Source organism: Balearica regulorum, chromosome W, assembly GCF_011004875.1.
Source record: "Balearica regulorum gibbericeps isolate bBalReg1 chromosome W, bBalReg1.pri, whole genome shotgun sequence".
NCBI classification, from domain to species: domain Eukaryota; kingdom Metazoa; phylum Chordata; class Aves; order Gruiformes; family Gruidae; genus Balearica; species Balearica regulorum.
In genome coordinates, this window is record NC_046219.1 from 30181958 (window position 1) to 30201882 (window position 19925).

A 19925-nucleotide genomic window follows, 5' to 3' on the forward strand; every position below is an offset into this window, starting at 1 on the left:
CTGGCTGCTCGGACAGTTTCTCTGTATTCCTCCCAGGCTACCTGCCCTTGCTTCCACCCTCTGTAGGCTTCCTTTTTTTGTTTGACTTTGTCCAGGAGCTTCCTTGTTCATCCACGGGGGCCTCTTGGTGTTTTTGCTTGACTTCCTCTTTGTTGGGATGCAGATTTTTGATGATCTTTGGATATTGGTCAGTGGTTCCACTTTCATTGAGTAAACCACTTCCAAAAAGGGCTTTATAGCGTTTTCCTTTTTGGTAACAAAGCAATCAACTTGGTAATTTAATTAATACTTTTCTGAACACTTAAGTATATAAGATCTACTATCTTTTTTTATCTTTCAGACATTCTGCTTTGTTTTTTAAATTATTCCTTGCTTTTATTTTTCCTGCTGTATCTTAAGTAAAGCAGTCCCTTTTCAGATCCCTCCTTATATCCTAAATAATATGAGAGCATGTATATCATGGGCTGAGGAATTTATTTATATGAGTAAGAGAAAGTATACTAGGAAGTAATGGAACTCTAATACTGAAGAGCATTTGACATTCCTTTAGTCAGTTTGTTTTTTTTAAAAAGCGATATAATTTCCATTTTAAGTTTAAGGTATGATAAAAATAACATAATTACTAAACATCTAGTGCTTTTAAGATTATTTTTTTTAATGCTTAGTCTCTCTTTTAAAGAGTAGGTCCTAAATAACACGTGACCATTAGAATTTACAAGAAACTAAGTTTTAATGTTTCTGCTTGGTTAAAGTGGATTTTTGTGTTCCTTCTGTCTTGTGTTCTCTGTGCTGGTGCACTGTGTCCAACCATTCTTCCTTCAGTATGTAATTTTAGGGGATATGTGTTTTTTCCAGTGTTAGTTTAAAGAAAGAAGTACTACACATTGCATAATCTGCAATGCATTCAAAAATAACCTGAGAGCTAAAGTATAATATACTCTTGATCTTCATACTGGGTTGATGCCCTAATCCTAATTGAATGGCTTTTATTGAACATTTACGTTTGTTGTTCAAGTGTTTAAACTTTAAATGGCATGTGTGACATTGAAGCTAATTTAAGGAAGTGTCTTGCTCACCTGGTCAAACACCCATTCCTCACTGCATTTTGCCAATTCAATCCATTTTAGATATAACCTCGGGTATGGTGAAAGACCCACCGGACGTCTTGGACAGGCAAAAATGCCTTGACGCTCTGGCTGCTCTACGCCACGCTAAGTGGTTCCAGGTTCGGAACATCATTTTACTTTCTTCTTGTAGCCTTATGAGAGATTAGTTCAGTTGCAATATAAATGTTTAACTGTGTGAAAACACTCAACGTTGTTCTTGCTGATAATACTTAATATTTTTTTAGTCCCTAAATTTAAATGTAGAAGGTTGAGTATGGAGGAACTGCTTTATGCAGTTACTGCTCATTTGACGTGATTTTTTTTTTCTGGTCGTTGAGAAGGCAATGTTGAAAGCTTGACTCACTTGGGGTGATCATATGTTGTATATTTGTTATATATTCCATAAGGCTGCAGAGTAACTTTGCTTTAAATAATGGAATATGTGTTTAAAGCTTTGTGTTTAGATTTAAGACTTTTTTTCCTATTTCTTTAAGTATATTAAGTGTAGGGAGTGAAAGGTGAGAAGTAACTGTTTGGTTTAGTGACTTTGCCTTCTGGCAAAGGCACGATAAAGAAACCAAACAGATTCCCTTGACCTTTCAGTCTCTATACCTATTTCTTAGACCTTTACTTTATACTTTTTATTTCTAATATAGAAAGATACTGTATTTATTGTTACAAGTGAACATAGGTCAAAGTGTACAAGGGATCAAGAAAGATTATTCTTGTATAACTTGTGCACTTTGACTTCTACCACCTTAAATTACTAACCTTGTATAAAATACTGCTGTAAATGGCAGCTCATGGAATAAAGTTGTAGAATGATTTGTTTCACTCTTGTATCTGAGCTTCCATTGAACAGTGGTGTTTTAGTCTTTCAACAAGTCCTAGTTGCTGTAGGTGCTGGGATTGATTAATTTGATTTTGTATTGCTCTCAAGGCTAGAGCTAATGGTCTGCAGTCCTGTGTGGTTATCATACGTATTCTTCGTGACCTCTGTCAACGGGTTCCAACTTGGTCTGATTTTCCAAGCTGGGTGAGTAATGTTCTTTTGAATAAGTCTCTTTAATGCGCATGGTACTGCAAGTAAAGCATAGGAAGGCGTTATTACAGTTTTAAAATGTAGACTTTTTCAATGAGTAACGTAGAGTTTTGTTTGAGTGGGTGGGGTTTTTTGTTTGGGTGTTGTGTTTTGGTTTGTGGGGTTTTTTTGTTGTTTGTATAAAAACACCCAAGTGATGCACAAAAGCAATTGCTCACCACCTATGGTGGAGGGAAAAAAACCACCAATGTCCAGTCTGTTTCTGAGCAGCAATCCTCCCTTTGGCCAGTCTGGGTCAGCTGTCCTGGCTGTGTCCCCTCCCAACTTCTTGTGTACCCTCAGCCTACTCACTGGTGGGGGGGTGTGAGAAGCAGAAAAGGCCTTGACACTGTGTAAGCACTGCTCAGCAGTGACTAAAACATCCCTGTATTATCAATACACAGCACAAATCCAAAGCATAGCCCCATACTAGCTACTATGAAGAAAATTAACTCTATCCCAGCGAAAACCAGCACAGCATCCTTAGAACTATTGCAACACATAGCAGGCACGTAGATGAAGAACAAGGAATGCTTCTTATTTCTCATAATATTTGTTCTAAGGCACAGCCAGAAGACAAGAGAGTCAGTGTGCAGTCAGTGCAGTGTGTCAGGCCTAGCTGTGTCTCTGTTCTCTCCAAAAGTGCTTCCTGGCTTGCTCCTGGTACCTGATGCATTGCAAGTGACATGTATCAATGTTGAAGTCTGTGTAGTCAGTTCTTTTGGCCTTTTGGCAAAGCCTTACTGACAAAAACAATGACAGAATGAAAATGGTGATTTTTAAATACATGTAATTTCTGACAGACACAGATGAAATTTCATAGATCAAAGAAATAATTTTTTTTTTGGATGTAGAACTTCTGACCTGTATGCTAGAAGCCTGTTACAAGGCCAAAGAGATGCCAGAGCTTTTCAGAAAGAGCCTAAGTAGTTGTAATAATAGAAAATATTAGGAAGTCTAAACACAGACATTAGTATCATCCTCTTTATATACCTAAACATAAAAACTAAATTAGAAGAATTTTGTCAAGTTCCTAAAAGTTAGAAGGAATATTAAAGGTTGATTTTTTTCAAACTTAAAATCCAGCCTTTCGTGCACATAAACCACCAGGGCATCATAATTCACGTGTTCCTAGGATTAAGTTGTAGACTTTAGTGTATTGTATGAGGATCCAAAAGAACTAGACTTGAATAAATGCCACAACATGATCTGCTTTTTTTTCTTTCCTGCTGTATTTTGCTTCATACTTGAAAACAACTAAATTACTGTTGCTAAAACTCAAAAGCTTGATCCTGAGTGATACAGTGGGTGTATGGAAATACCATGCTCAAGAATTGAAATTTGTCAGTTAAATTGAGCTAAAATAGAAAGGAATGGGCACCCTTAGTGAAGAATTGTAATCAATGCTGCCTGTAGTTACTTGCATGCGTTAGAATAGGCATTTACTCTTACAAAATAAAAATAAAAGGTAAGATTTGAACAACTGTAAAATTGGGAGAGGAACCAAAAAAGCAAACTCCCAAAAAACAGGAGACACACATTGTTTGAAAATGAAACTTGCCAAAGAGGTGATATTGAAACATCCATTTAATGCTGAAAAAGCTAAGGAAAGCTATTCTTTACTTTTGTAAATAATTTTTATAGGTTTTTCTGGAGAAAAAAATAGTCTAATAAAAGTAAACAATGGAAATATTCACAGAAAAAATATTTTAAATACAGGTAATCATTTAAACCATTTTAACTAATATCAAATAATGTGTAAATTTTAGAAAACCTATTTATCATCAAGGTTTTTTTGTGGGGTTTTTTTTTTTTTTTACACTTGTTTAACATCTGAGTTAGTGTTAGCCTATATCCAGGAAAAAACTTGCTGTGAACTTCAGTTTTGCTACACTGAAGAACTAGTAACCACTTTAATGTTAAAAGGTCATTATATTTTTGATGCTTTCAGTTTCTGTATTGTTGTAGAAAAAAAAAATATTTCTCTGTAGCATCCTGTTAATTTCATTAGATGAATCAATTATTTCATATTGTGTGCTGTTTATTCATGTGGCTGACAGATTCTGGTGACCCACCATGTTTCATGCTCTCTCAAAAAATGGTTGGACAAATCATCTATCTGCATACGTAGGCTACTACTATATAAATTTCTATAAAACTTTTGGACAACTTGTGATGAGAAGCATATCAGTACTCAATGTTAATCTTGCAGCAGATTTCTTTTTATTCATCTTTATAAAATATCTGATTTTTTCTATTTTAATTGAAAGCTTTCTGTGATGTGTAATGTTCTTCAGAATTCCAGTATCAAAAGTTCTTTATTGAACAACAGTAGTAGGTTTTTTTCTGTTTTAATCTTCTAAATTGGCTGGATTTTCTTATTGTTTGTTTAGGCTATGGAATTGCTTGTGGAAAAAGCAATTAGCAGTGCTACTGGACCGCAGAGTCCTGGGGATGCACTGAGAAGAGTTTTTGAGTGTATATCTTCAGGAATCATCCTTAAAGGCAAGTTACTTCTGATCAGTGTCTGTATACTTATGCTTAACTAATGTAAAATCTGTAATCTTGGTTGAAATAAGGTAAGGATGTGCTACTAATTAGCCTAATGATTGTAGGTGGTCCTGGCCTTCTGGACCCTTGTGAGAAAGATCCTTTTGATACACTTACTGTAATGACAGATCAGCAACGAGAGGATATTACTTCAAGTGCACAGGTAAGGAAAAGTATGTGTGAAGTCAGTAAATTTGGCTGGTTTTTTTGGGTGAGGTTTTTTTGAGTATTGGGATTTTTTTTTATTATTATTTTATGGAGCTATATGGTGGACATGAATTTTCCTTTCTTAGAATGTAGTCTAGTCTTTCAGATAATCAGTCTTAAGCTAGGCATTGAAAATGTCACAACAGACAATGTATAATAGTGTTCACTTTTGCACTAAAATTAACATATTTTCCTGAAAAGTTTGAAGCACTCCCATCTATATATATCCATAAAGATGCTCACTCTACAGCAGTATGTTGAGTTAAAATTACATTGGTATTTAATATTTTATAAATAAATCTGTGTACATTTAATTTTTAATATTTATTGTATCTACTTACAGTATTGACTATTCACGCTTGCAGCTTAAGAGGTTACTGCCCCTACCTCTTCATTTGATTCTTTTGCTAAAGATTATTAATGCGTAATGGGACATGTGACAAGCCTTGGCAGTGCAAGTCCAGCAGCTAAAACACATGTATATTATTTTTAAGTTAAGATGATATACTTTGTACAGAAGCAGCAAATGCGACATGCACATTTTATTGTGTTGACTTTGTTGGGGGAAGGAAGAGGGAATAATAAGAGCTAAGGATAATATACACCACTAATGTTCTTCATTAATTGTTTGACAAGGTACTCAAAATTGACGTTTGTTTCTAATGGAAATATCTTCTACCCTTTTTCTAGTTTGCACTGAGACTCCTTGCATTCCGTCAAATACACAAAGTTTTAGGAATGGATCCGTTACCACAGATGAATCAACGCTTCAACATCCATAATAATCGTAAAAGAAGAAGGGACAGTGATGGGGTTGATGGATTTGAAGCAGAGGGAAAAAAAGACAAAAAAGATTATGATAACTTTTAAAAATGTTTGTCATCAGTGCTAAGATCGAAGGTGATTAAAAAGTCCATTTGTTGCCTTGCTTTTAAATGGAGATGATAATGTCTGTTTAAAACATCCAAAACCAACTGGGTAACTAGATTTGAAAGAGAACAACCTAGCTCTTCTGTGAGATTCTAAATATTTTAATGGATGTACTGTATCAGAGAGATTATGGATGGAAAGACTGCAAATGGAAACTGTCATTGGAAAAAGTAGTTTGAGGGTTTTTTCCTCATTGCATTTTCTTTAAATGTGTTGCTAACTTTAATAACTTTTCTTCTTTTTTTGTCTTTTTATTAACAAGTGCATCGTCTTATCTTGACTGTATTTAATGCAGCATTTGTGCTTCTGTTGCTATGTGTATTTTGACTTTTTATTTAGAAGTTTTTTTGTTTGCCTTTGACGCTAGTTGTATAAGTTTCTTTGTGTTAGATAGTATAAACTATTCCCTTCCCAATTAATATTTTACAGAACTTTATTTTGTAAAGTGAGACTGCAGGATTATGTTGTGTGTTTTTTTGGTTTTTTTCTTTTTTTTCTTAAATGTGAAGGGGTTACAACACACAATTATCCTGCCATTTGAGTGCTCAGAATTAAATGTTTTTGCCAATCTTGTGGCATTTGTCTCCTTAGTGTGATATAACAGTGTAATTAAGACAAATTTGTGCTAATCTAATAAAGTTTGCTGTTAGTTGTGCATTAGCAGTATAAAAGCTAATATATATAGTATGGTCTTGCAACAGCTTTAAATCAGCTGCATAATTGATTGGTTTTGCATGATGTTATTCTTTTTAATAAAAGGGCTTTTAAAACTATCATTTTAGGTTAAATACACAGGTCTTTGTATGATTGACTTTGTGACATAGCAAGGCCAAAAAATAACTTTCTGAATTTCTTTTTTCAATGTACAAGCAGAAGTGGGCATCTCCCATTTAGACAAAGTTAGTAAATCTTTTCAGTCAACTTTGTCAATATGATATTAATGCCTCTCAGCCCTTAAATAAATGTTTTTTCCTATCAGTGCCTGTGAGATTATTCCTGTATAAACTTTCTGTGATTTTTTTTTCAATAATTCAAATTTTAAAAAGTGAAGCATTACTGAAAAAGTTAAGGTTATTGAAGAAAAAAGCCCAGAAAATGATTTGATGTGGCCACAGTGTATGCTTATGTCTCTTTCAAAAAGCTAAATATAGCAGTGGTGTAGTAAAGTTGCATCATACTGTTGATGTATGCTCTGGTACATAGGTGTGATTTGTTGTCACAGCACTACAGTGGAATATGCAAATAAAAACTAAAATGTATTAATGACTAAATTTCATTATACACTGGAAACTGAAGTTTCACTCATTCTGTTCAATGTGTATTATGCTTTGTTGCAAACACATAAAACACAGGTTAACATAGACTAACATTCTGGTAACTACTTTATCGATGGCTGTAGGAGAGCATCACACCATTACAAAGATCATTTGTTTTGAAGTCGAATTTATCTTTGACCTTTTTAATAAATAGCTCTTGAAGTAGGGGGATGTTTTTGTTTGCAACACCTACTGCTAACAGCATGGGTCTGTGGAATAAAAATACAATATTTTAGAAAAATAGAGGGAGTCTTAAAGAAAAATTTTAATAGTGTTCTTCACGCATCAGAGTGCAATTTTAAAAGGAGTGGTTATTAGTGGTTAGCAAATAAAGGGAAAGCTTTCTCATTGTAGGAAAGATTTCTTACCAATTTCATCATCAGAAATATGATAATTAACGTGTGCTTTAAAATTACTTAACAGATTACACTAATTTCTGTTGTCCAGCCTTGATGCGTAGCTCCAAGCATGTGCTGCTGCTTAGTCTCTTTTTTAAGAGGATATCTTGTTGCCATGGTGTCTAGTTAGCCATCTAACACTTGTCTATTCAAGCATGTGACCGTAAAATTTAGGATTAAAAAGGTCAAAGATGTATTGTGGAATTCCTGTATTTTTGTTCTACTGGCTTTTAACTCTTAACTAGTTTTTGGATCTTTTCCACTATTGTATGCTTAGTGATTCCACATTAAATATGAAGTTGTGACCATGTTTTTTGCGCTGTGTGAAGAAGAGTGAATTTGCAGTTTGTTTCTGTTTTCCTGCTCATTTTAATGGGCTATTTTAACTACGTAACTTCTGACTCTTGTTAAGCCAAGAAGAATGGAAAAACAAGGGTTTAAAAAGTACAGAGCTAGCTTTGATTTTTAAATATTACATTGTGCGCTTAGGAAGACGAAACTAAGACCAAGTAATCAATTTACAAACAAGTAATCATTTTAATATCCTATGTTTTGATAATGCTACTGGTTTACTAATAAGCAGTGTTTGCCTTTTTTTTATTCAGCAACGCTGTGTGTTAAATCTCAGTGCCAGATACTATAGTCATAATACACAAAAGAGAAATGTACACAGCAAGAATTTTCCCCAGTACTCACTTTAGAAGAACAATTTGGTAAAATGAGAGCTGTTCTGTTTTGAAGCTTTTTCAAGCTTTGACTTGTCTGTCTAGCTTTTAAGTATGTCCTGTCTGTGAGCAGTGTGGTTTCACATGGGTTTCTGTATAGAGACATTGGTAGAAATGATAGTATGTTGGACACAGTCCATCAACTTCTTGCCCTATTATAAAATTCTATATGAACTGTTAATCTTATAGAGCTATTGAATGTGATGGGTTCATTTGCTGCTTCTATTTTTAGACCTATTTCACTACTCAGAAGTGATTTGATAGTACTTAAAATTATTGTACCTAGCAACTTTCTGAGAGTTGGAATCAACTTTAAATATTCCTACAACAATTTGTATGCGTATTTAACATTCTTGTTGCTTGTTGAATATCTGCTGATGATTAGTCACATAATGCCAAATTAATTTCTTTATTAAACAATTAAGACTTGTTTGGACTGCCCAAATAAATTTTTATCAGCATGGCACTAGTAATAGGAAAAAAAAAAAGAAAATAGGAGGCATAATTTGCAATCTGGTTGTTTTTTTCCCTGCTTACATTGTAGGTTTACAAAGTACAGTGATAGATTCAGCCAAAACATGTTTTCCTTCTGTTGTTGTTTGGTTTTGGGTTTTTTTGGTTTGTTTGTTTTTGGTTTTTTTTCCACCCTTTGAAAGCTGTAAGCCAAAGAGCTTTCCTAGCCAAAAAAGACTAGCAAATTAAATTTCTTCTGAGAGATTCTTTTATAAATCTTCTCAAGAGTTCTCTTTTCCTGCAGTGTGGTATTTCTCAGCCTTTTTAAAATGAAACAGACACCTAGTCTTTTGGGGAGGAAAAAAAAATAAAATCCAAGGAGTGTCATCTACAGTGTTATCACAATGGCTTTGATTTACATCCAAATAATAAAAATCAGGCTTAATTCTGTTAATATCTGTTAATTTGTATTCTCCCATTTTGTTCCATTTTCTCATTTGGATTTATGAAAATGTGCAAATATTTATATATTCCTAGTACTGAGAAAATGTATAGTTCTTGGACTGCTTCTGATGTTTTAGAGTTTGCATTTTAAGAAATGCTGCCCTAATAATTATGTGGCAAGTGTAAAGTTCCTAACAGAGTAAAGTTCACTGTTTTTTCATGGATACCTGGTTGGCAGTAACTGCTGGGGATTTTTATCCTGCACAGTGCACACTTTCACACTTAATGTAGCCTTAACATATCTGCATTAGCAAGGGTCCTTATTAAGGGTTGTCATCTTTAATACATGTGTTTCTTTAAACTATTTTGCAAAGCCAGGGCCATTAATATTTATTCTGAAGCCAGTGATTTGTTTATTGCAGGATAGTTTAAAGCCTATCAACTTTTAAAGGTTCAGCCTAGCTTAAATACTTTCACATATATTCTACATCAATCCTATTTCAGGTTGATAGCCTAAATCCAAAGAAACATAGAAAGGTATCAAGAAACCTCTATGGATTTTTGAACTTTGCCATATTTAAAAATCTAAGATTTCAGAATGGAATAGCTGACCAAGAGAAAATAAATCACACTTTCTACAGTAAAAGGTTACTTTATCATTAAAAGGGAGGCAACAAACTGCTGCTTTCTACATGAGAATCCCAAACCTTGCTCCTTATGTAAGCTATTTTTATTTCCTTTTCTATATGCTGCATCATGTTTGTATTAATTGTATGCATATGATTAGGAAGAGTTCTTTCCAGAATATGTAAGATGCCCTTCTCATGGACTTAATTTCTGGCATACATTTAGATTTGTCAGTAATTTGCTGGTTATACAAGTTAATGTTTTTCTTACTAAGACAGTAAGCTGAGCTGCATTGCTAATAATGCAAGTGAGAACAACATGGAAGAGATGCAAGTGCCTGAATACAGGGATTTACTGCTATTTTATATGTGCTGCCCTCCCCCCCCACCCCCCAAAAAAAAGGTGTGGGGGGGACACGGACATGGACGACACGACGCCAGCCCTTTTGTAATGGGTTTGCATGGCAAGGTTTTGGTAGTAGGAGAGGTTACAGGGGTGGCTTCTGTGAGAAGATGCCAGAAGCTTCCCTATGTCTGACAGAGCCAATGCCAGCCGGCTCCGAGATGGACCCACTGCTGGCCAAAGCCAAGCCAATAAGTGATGGTGGCAGCACCTCTTTGATAACATATCTAAGGAGGAGGAAAAACTGCTGTGCAACAGAAGCTGGAAGAGAGGAGTGAGAATATGTTGAAACAACTGTGCAGACCAAGGTCAGGGGAGGAGGTGCTCCAGGTGCAGGAGCAGAGATTTCCCTGCAGCCTGTGGTGAAGACCATTGTGAGGCAGGCTGGTACTCTGCAGCCCATGGAGGATGATGGTGGAGCAAATATCCACCTGCAGCCCATGGAGGACCTCTTGCCACAGCAGGTAGATGGCCAAAGGAGGCTGTGACCTGGGAAGCCCATGCTGGAGCAAGCTCCTGGCAGGACCTGTGGACCCATGGAGAGAGAGGAGCCTGTGCTGGAGCAGGTTTCCTGGCAGGACTTGTGACCCTGTGGGGGACCCATGCTGGCACAATCTGTTCCTGAAGGACTGCACCCTGTGGAAAGAACCCACACTGGAGAAGTTTTGAACTGCAGCCCATGGGAAGGACCCATGTTGGAGAAGTATGTGGAGGACTGTCTCCCAGGGGAGGGATCCTACGCTGCTGGAGCAGGGGAAAAGTGTGAGGAAGGAGCGGCAGAGACGTGTGATGAATGTCACGACCACAACCTCCATTCCCCATCCCCCTGTGCTGCTTGTGGGGGGAGGAGGGAGGGAGGAAGAAGAGAAATTGGGAATGAAGTTGAGCCTGGGAAGAAGGGGAGGGGTGGGGGTGTTTTAAGACTTTATTTTTATTTTTCATTAATCCTACTCTGATTTGATTGATAATAAATTAAATTAATCTGTGTCAAATCAGTTTTGCTTTGATGGCAATTGCTGAGTGATCTCCCTGTCCTTATCTTGACCCATGAGCCTCTTGTTATATTTTCTCTCCCCTGTCTAGCTGAGGAGTGGGAGTGATGGAGCAGCTTTGGTGGGCACCTGGCCTCCAGCCAAGGTCAACCCACCACAGTCCTTTTTTGTGCCCACCCATATTGGGGCGCTCCCCCTCCTCAGCTGGACAGGGGAGAGAAAATAAGATGGAAAAGAACTTATGGGTCAAGATAAAGGCAGTTTAATAAAGGAAAAGCCAAGGCTGTGCACAGAAACAAAGGAAAACCAAAAGATTTATTCTCTATTTCCCTTCACCAGGCCCTGTCCAGCCACTTGCCCTGGGAAACAGGGCTTCAGTACTGCTCTGGAAGACAAATGCTGTAATAACAAATGCCCCTCCTTCCTCCTTCTTTCTCTTTGCTCAACAATAAAAGCTGATGTGATATGGTATGGAATATCCCTTTGGTCAGTTTGGGTCAGCTGTCCTGGCTGTGTCCCCTCCCAAGATCTTGCCCACCCCCAACCTACTGGTGAGAGGAAGGAACGTTGGAGAGACAGCCTTGATGCTGTGCGAGATGTGCAAGCACTGTTCAGTAATAGCCAAAACACTGGTGTGTTATCAATGCCTTGCTAGCTACTTATACACAGCACTATGAGGGCTGCTACAGGGAAAATTAACTCCCATACACCCTTATGGATACCTCAGTAGGCCTTAGGAGATTCTCCATCCTTTATTGGATGCGGAGGGGAACATGGCCACCAAGGATGGGGAAAAGGCTGAGGTACTTAATGCCTTCTTTGCCTCAGTCTTCAATAGTCAGACCAGTTGTCCCCAGGGCATTCAGCCCCCTGAGCTGGAAGACAGGGACAGAGAGCAGAATAAACCTCCCATAATCCAGGAGGAAGCAGTTAATGACCTGCTACGCCACCTGGACACTCACAAGTCTATGGGGCCAGATGGGATCCACCCAAGAGTGCTGAGGGAGCTGGTGGAGGAGCTTGCCAAGCCACTCTCCATCATTTATCAGCAGTCCTGGTTAACAGGGGAGGTCCCAGACAACTGGAGGCTTGCCAATGTGACGCCCATCTACAAGAAGGGCCGGAAGGAGGATCCAGGGAATTACAGGCCTGTCAGCCTGACCTCAGTACTGGGGAAGATTATGGAGTGGTTCATCTTGAGTGCACTCACCAGGCAGGTGCAGGACAACCAGGGGATCAGGCCCAGCCAGCATGGGTTCATGAAAGGCAGGTCCTGCTTGACCAACCTGATCTCCTTCTATGACCAGGTGACCCGCCTAGTGGATGAGGGAAAGGCTGTGGATGTTATCTACCTGGACTTCAGTAAAGCCTTTGATACTGTCTCCCACAGCATTCTCCTAGAGAAGCTGGAGGCTCATGGCTTAGACAGGTGCACTCTTTGCTGGGTAAAAAACTGGCTGGATGGCTGAGCCCAGAGAGTTGTGGTGAACGGAGTTAAATCCAGCTGGTGGCTGGTCACAAGCAGTGTTCCCCAGGGCTCAGTCTTGGGGCCAGTCTTGTTTAATATCTTTATCAATGATCTGGACGAGGGGATTGAGTGCGCCCTCAGTAAGTTTGCAGATGACACCAAGTTGAGCAGGCATGTGAATCTGCTCAAGGGTAGGAAGGCTCTGCAGAGGCATCTGGACAGGCTGGATTGATGGGCCAACTGTATGAGGTTTAACAAGGCCAAGTGCTGGGTCCTGCACTTGGGTCATAACAACCCCAGGCAACGCTACAGGCTTGGGGAAGAGTGGCTGGAAAGCTGCCTGGAGGAAAAGGACCTGAGGGTGATGGTTGACAGCTGGCTGAACATGAGCCAGCAAGTGTGCCCAGGTGGCCAAGGCAGCCAACAGCATCCTGGCTTGTATCAGGAAGAGTGTGGCCAGCAGGAGTAGGGAAGTGATTGTGCCCCTGTACTCGGCTCTGGTGAGGCCGCACCTCAAATACTGTGTTCAGTTTTGGGCCCCTCACTACAAGAAATACATTGAGGTGCTGAAGCATGTCCAGAGAAGGACAACGAAGGTGGTGAAGGGTCTAGAGCACAAGTCTTATGAGGAGGGGCTGAGGGAACTGGGGTTGTTTAGCCTGGAGAAGAGGAGGCTGCGGGGAGACCTGATAGCTCTCTACAACTACCTGAAAGGAGGGTGTAGTGAGGTGGGTGTTGGTCTCTTCTCTCAAGTAACTAGCAAAAGGACAAGAGGAAATGGCCTCAAGTTGCGTCAGGGGAGGTTTAGATTAGATATTAGGAAAAATTTCTTCACCAAAAGAGTGGTCAGGCATTGAAACAGGCTGCCCAGAGAGGTGGTTGAGTCCCCATCCCTGGAGGTGTTCACAAAACATGTAGACGTGGCACTTGGGGACATGGTTTAGTAGACATGGTGGTGTTGGGTCGATGGTTGGACTTGATGATCTTAGAGGTTGTCCTGGTTCTGGCAAGGATAGAGTTAATTTCACAAGGAGCCAGGACAGGTGAGCCAAGCTGGCCGGGGGCTATTCCATACCATGTGACATCATGCTCACCATAAAAGGGGGCTAGTCCGGCAGGGGCAGATTCGGCGTGGCTCCGGGACGGGTCGAGTGTCGGGTCCGTTGGTTGGTCGTGGGATGGGTAAAATCGTTCTCTGTTATCACCCATTGTTACTATCTGTTATCAGCACTGTTGTTGATTGTTTCCCCTCTCCCTTGCTGTCCCAGTAAACTGCCCTTATCCCAACCCTTGAGGCTTTGCCCTTGTTTTTCCGTTCTCCTCCCCATCCCGCCGGGGGAGGGGTGAGCGAGCGGCGCGTGGCACTTAGCTACCGGCTGGGGCTAAACCACGTCAGTCCTTTTTGGCGCCCAATGTGGGGCTCGAGAGGTTGTGATAACGACAAGTCTGACCCAAGCGTGTTAAAACAAAGTCATTATAAGCATTTATAATGTTATTGAAACAGTCGCTGGTCATAATGATGTTCTGTTTGGTCACATGGCTCTGGTTTGTAAACCCGTGTTTATTCTATGTAATCCCTGTGGCACTGTTTATCACCTCTGGGAGAGGGGTTCGTGTTCTCATGTTGTTGTATTGTGTGATAACGACTTATGATAAGATATCATTGACAGTCATGAGTCTGAGCTGGTACTTGTATGTAGCATTTCGGTCAGGCCCGTACCTCGGTCAATATCTTTCAGAACTGATTAATAATTGGACCCAATCTATGGGGAAGACAGGGGGGGATACCTTCTCCCACTCTTTCACCTCCCCTTTTCCCTTTTGGTTGGTTACAACAATTTTTGAGTATTTTGAATACCCTTGGAATGTTCAGGCCAGTATATTCCTATTGCTAGGTCTCCTGCATGCTTTCCAAGTCCTGTTCAGGGTTAGCAAAAATTTTTTCAAGAGTACCACCCAGGGATCTTCCCCAAGACTGAATGGTCAGGGCTGTCATGGCATGTGGGAGAGTATGGGTGGGTATCTAGAGACCTTTTCACCCCCAATGGTTTGGAGCTTCACTCCTGAACAATTGCAAGACCCTCATAAAATGGTGGAATATTTGAAGGGAAAATGCTGTGGGGATTCTAAGGAGACACAACTTACTGCGCTGTGCTGGGCCCTGGCCACAATCTATCAAACACTGCTTGATAGTAGACAGCACCATCCAGAGGGAGAGAGTGGACCCACAGGCACTGCAGCTGCCCAGGCCCCCACAACAGGCACTGCAGCTACCCAAACCCCGGCAACAGGCACTGTAGTCGAGCCAAAAGATCAACCCACACCAGTATCAGTCGCCCCTATACACAAAAAGAAATACACAAGGAAATCGGTTCGCTTAGTGAAAGATGATGATGAACCGGGACCATCACGAGAACAAGAAGAAGAGCCAGAACCAGAAGTGATCACTCGATCCCTGTCCCTGAGTGAGCTGCGAGATATGCGGAAAGATTTCAGCCGCCTTCCAGGGGAGCACATCATTACCTGGCTGCTTGGATGCTGGGATAATGGGGCCAGTAGCCTGGAACTGGAGGGCAGGGAGGCCAAGCAGCTAGGGTCCTTGTCTAGGGAAGGGGGCATTGACAAGGCAATTGGGAAGAAGGCACAGGCCCTCAGCCTCTGGAGGCGACTCCTGTCAAGTGTGAGGGAAAGGTATCCTTTCAGTGAAGATGTCCTATGTCGGCCAAGCAAGCGGACCACCATGGAGAGAAGTATCCAATATCTGAGGGAATTAGCTGTGCGGGAGATGGTTTATTATGATCCGGACAATGCACAGTTGCCCACAGACCCTGATGAAGTCCACTGTACCCGACCCATGTGGCGAAAATTTGTGCGAAGTGCACCATCATCGTACGCCAACTCACTGGCAGTAATTGACTGGAAAAGTGAAGAGGCACCAATAGTGGATGAAGTGGCTGGCCGACTCCGGCAACATGAAGAGAGCCTTTCTTCCTCCCTCGTCTTGGCTGTGGAGAAACTGTCCCAGGACGTCCGGCAACTCAAAGAGGATATATCTTACTCCCCACCTGTACAGACCCGCATTTCAGCTGTTAGGAGTAAGCATTTTTCTGCTCCAGAGAGGGGATATAGAGCATACACACCACGAGGTATCCTGTGGTTTTATCTGCGTGACCACGGAGAAGACATGAGGAAATGGGATGGGAAGCCCACCTCAACCCTGCGAGCACGCGTACATGAGCTACAAGGCAAGACAGCTGTACAAAGGGACTCTTCCAGAAAGAATGCTGCTCCAGTTTCCACCGGGCAGCCCCCCAGACCAAGTGAAAGGCCTGATCGCACTTCTGATCCTCTTGAAGGGACTTCTAAGTCCTTTTTGCAAGAGGTGACTAGTGACTATGACGAGCAGGATTAGAGGGGCCCTGCCTCCAGCCAGGTGGAGGAAAGGGACAACAGGGTTTATTGGACTGTGTGGATCCGATGGCCTGGCACATCGAACCCACAGGAGTACAAAGCCCTAGTGGACACTGGTGCACAGTGTACCCTAATGCCATCGAACTATGAAGGGGTGGAACCAATATCTATTTCTGGTGTGACGGGGGGATCCCAACAGTTGACTCTGTTGGAGGCTGAAGTGAGTCTAACTGGGAATGAGTGGCAAAAGCACCCCATTGTGACTGGGCCGGAGGCTCCATGCATCCTGGGCATAGACTACCTCCGGAAAGGGTATTTCAAAGACCCAAAAGGCTACCGGTGGGCTTTTGGAATAGCTGCCTTGGAGACGGAGGAAATTGAACCATTTGTCTAGTTTGCCCGATCTCTCGGAGGACCCTTCTGTTGTAGGGTTGCTGAAGGTTGAAGAGCAACAGGTGCCAATTGCTCCTACAACTGTGCACCGGCAGCAATACCGCACCAATAGAGACTCCCTGGTTCCCATCCACAAGCTAATTCATCAACTGGAGGGTCAGGGAGTGATCAGCAGAACCCACTCACCCTTTAACAGTCCCATATGGCCAGTGCGGAAGTCCAATGGAGAGTGGAGGCTGATGGTAGACTATCGTGGCCTGAATGAAGTCACACCGCCAGTGAGTGCTGCTGTGCCGGATATGCTGGAACTTCAATATGAACTGGAGTCAAAGGCGGCCAAATGGTACGCCACAACTGATATAGCTAATGCATTTTTCTCGATCCCTTTGGCAGCAGAGTGCAGGCCACAGTTTGCCTTCACTTGGAGGGGCGTCCAGTACACCTGGAATCGACTGCCCCAGGGGTGGAAACACAGCCCCACCATTTGCCATGGACCGATTCAGACTGCACTGGAAAAGGGTGAAGCCCCAGAGCACCTGCAATACATTGATGACATCATTGTATGGGGCAACTCAGCAGAGGAAGGTTCTGAGAAAGGGAAGAACATAGTCCAAATCCTGTTGCAGGCTGGCTTTGCCATAAAACGAAGTAAGGTGAAGGGGCCTGCACAGGAAATCCAGTTTTTAGAAATAAGGTGGCATGATGGGCGGCGTCAGATCCCTATGGATATTATCAACAAAATAGCAGCCATGTCCCCACCAACCAACAAAAAGGAGACACAGGCCTTCTTAGGTGTTGTGGGTTTCTGGCGAATGCACATTCCGAATTACAGTTTGATAGTAAGCCCTCTCTACCATGTAACCCGGAAGAAGAATGATTTCAAATGGGGCCCTGAGCAACGACAAGCTTTTGAACAAATGAAACAGGAAATAGTTCATGCCGTAGCTCTTGGGCCAGTCTGGGCAGGGCCAGATGTAAAAAATGTGCTGTACACCGCAGCCGGGGAGAACGGCCCTACCTGGAGTCTCTGGCAGAAAGCACCAGGGGAGACTCGAGGTCGACCCCTGGGGTTTTGGAGTCGGGGATACAGAGGATCCAAGGCCCGCTACACTCCAACAGAAAAGGAGATATTGGCAGCCTACGAAGGGGTTCGAGCTGCTTCAGAGGTGATTGGCACTGAAGCACAGCTCCTCTTGGCACCCTGACTGCCAGTGCTGGGCTGGATGTTCAAAGAGAGGGCTCCTTCTACACATCATGCAACCGATGCTACGTGGAGGAAGTGGGTTGCACTGATCACACAGTGGGCTAGAATAGGAAGCCCCAATCGTCCAGGGATTCTGGAAGTGATCACAGACTGGCCAGAAGGGAAAGATTTCGGAATGTCGCCAGAGGAGGAGGTGACACATGCTGAAGAAGCCCCACCATATAATAAACTAACAGAAGATGGGAAGCCATATGCCCTCTTCACTGATGGGTCCTGTCGCATCGTGGGAAAGCATCGAAGGTGGAAGGCCGCTGTATGGAGTCCTAAATGGCGAGTTGCAGAAGCTGCTGAAGGAGAAGGTGAATCGAGCCAGTTTGCAGAGGTGAAAGCCATCCAGCTGGCTTTAGATATTGCTGAAAGAGAAAAGTGGCCAACGCTGTACCTCTATACTGATTCATGGATGGTGGCCAATGCCCTGTGGGGGTGGTTACAGCAATGGAAGCAGAGCAACTGGCAGCGCAGAGGCAAACCCATCTGGGCTGCCCCATTGTGGCAAGATATTGCTGCCCGGCTAGAGAAGCTAGTTGTAAAGGTACGTCATGTAGATGCCCACGTACCCAAGAGTCGGGCCACTGAGGATCATCACAACAACCAGCAGGTAGATCAGGCTGCCAAGATTGAAGTGGCTCAGGTGGATTTGGACTGGCAACATAAGGCTGAATTCTTTCTAGCTCGGTGGGCCCATGACACCTCAGGTCATCAAGGAAGAGATGCGACATATAGATGGGCCCGTGATCGAGGGGTGGACTTGAGCATGGACGCCATCTCACAGATCATCCATCAATGTGAAACATGCGCCACAATCAAGCAAGCCAAGTGGGTAAAGCCTCTGTGGTATGGAGGCCGATGGTTGAAATATAAATATGGGGAAGCATGGCAAATTGACTACATCACCCTCCCACAAACCCGCCAAGGCAAGCGTTATGTTCTTACAATGGTGGAAGCAACCACTGGATGGCTGGAAACATAGCCTGTGCCCCATGCCACTGCCCGGAACACTATCCTGGGCCTTGAAAAGCAAGTCCTGTAGCGACATGGCACCCCAGAGAGAATTGAGTCAGACAACGGGACTCATTTTCGGAACAACCTCATAGACACCTGGGCCAAAAAGAGCATGGCATTGAGTGGGTGTATCACATCCCCTACCATGCACCAGCCTCTGGGAAAGTTGAAAGGTGCAACGGACTGCTAAAGACTACCCTGAGAGCAATGGGTGGTGGGACCCTCAAACACTGGGACACACATTTAGCAAAGGCCACCTGGTTAGTTAACACTAGGGGATCTGCCAATCGAGCTGGCCCTGCCCAGTCAAAACTTCCACGCCCAGTAGAAGGGGATAAAGTTCCTGTAGTGTGCATGAAGAATATGTTGGGTAAAACAGTTTGGGTTATCCCTGCTTCAGGCAGAGTCAAGCCCATCTGCGGGATTGCTTTTGCTCAGGGACCAGGGTGCACTTGGTGGGTGATGAGAAAAGATGGGGAAGTCCGGTGTGTACCCCAAGGGGATTTGATTTTGGGTGAGAATAGCCAATAAATTAAATTGCATGATGTTAATAGCAATATACTGTATCAATGGTATGAGCATAAGAATCACCCAAAACTAATGAAGGATGGACTTTGAAACTGAACAAAGTGCCACGATGATGGAACTAGAACTGACTTCAGCAACTGGTGCCCAGAAACTTTATCGAAAAATCACATCTTTGGCATCCAGACTGTGAGCATGGACCATACCAGATACACCGGCTGTGAAGACTCCGGATGCAGCGTGCAACAATCCAGCAGCACGCACCATTGCTCCTGCTCTGAGAGACTGTAATGGCAGATGGAACCCAAAGCCATGGACTAAATGAACTCGACAGACATTTTAGAGCGATAGCCCATAGAGTAAGGCAATGAGTTCTGTAAAATAATCTGGGCATGACATAGATGCTATGGAATAAGGGGTGGATAATGTCCTGGTTCTGGCAAGGATAGAGTTAATTTCACAGGGAGCCAGGACAGGTGAGCCAAGCTGGCTGGGGGCTATTCCATACCATGTGACATCATGCTCACCATAAAAGGGGGCTAGTCGGGCAGGAGCGGGTTCGGCATCACCCATTGTTACTATCTGTTATCAGTACTGTTGTTGATTGTTTCCCTCTCCCTTGCTGTGCCAG

The 19925-nt window shown here is 42.3% G+C and overlaps 1 protein-coding gene and 1 pseudogene across 4 annotated transcripts in view; both read left to right on the plus strand.

Moving 5' to 3' along the window:
• LOC104635589 (zinc finger RNA-binding protein) overlaps window positions 1-9836 on the plus strand; it is a 50112-nt gene extending 40276 nt beyond the window's left edge. For 3 of the 4 annotated variants that reach the window (XM_075738881.1, XM_075738882.1, XM_075738880.1), the window contains 5 exons: window positions 1128-1225; window positions 2047-2142; window positions 4581-4692; window positions 4803-4900; window positions 5635-9836. In XM_075738881.1, the coding sequence (XP_075594996.1) occupies window positions 1128-1225; window positions 2047-2142; window positions 4581-4692; window positions 4803-4900; window positions 5635-5814 (584 nt within the window). In that variant the 3' untranslated portion in view covers window positions 5815-9836. The remainder of the gene's footprint in view (window positions 1-1127; window positions 1226-2046; window positions 2143-4580; window positions 4693-4802; window positions 4901-5634) is intronic. The other variant, XR_012832819.1, reaches the window with a different exon arrangement.
• Window positions 9837-12004: 2168 nt separating this feature from the next.
• Window positions 12005-19925, plus strand: part of LOC142599333 (myotubularin-related protein 12-like) — an 83946-nt pseudogene continuing 76025 nt past the window's right edge.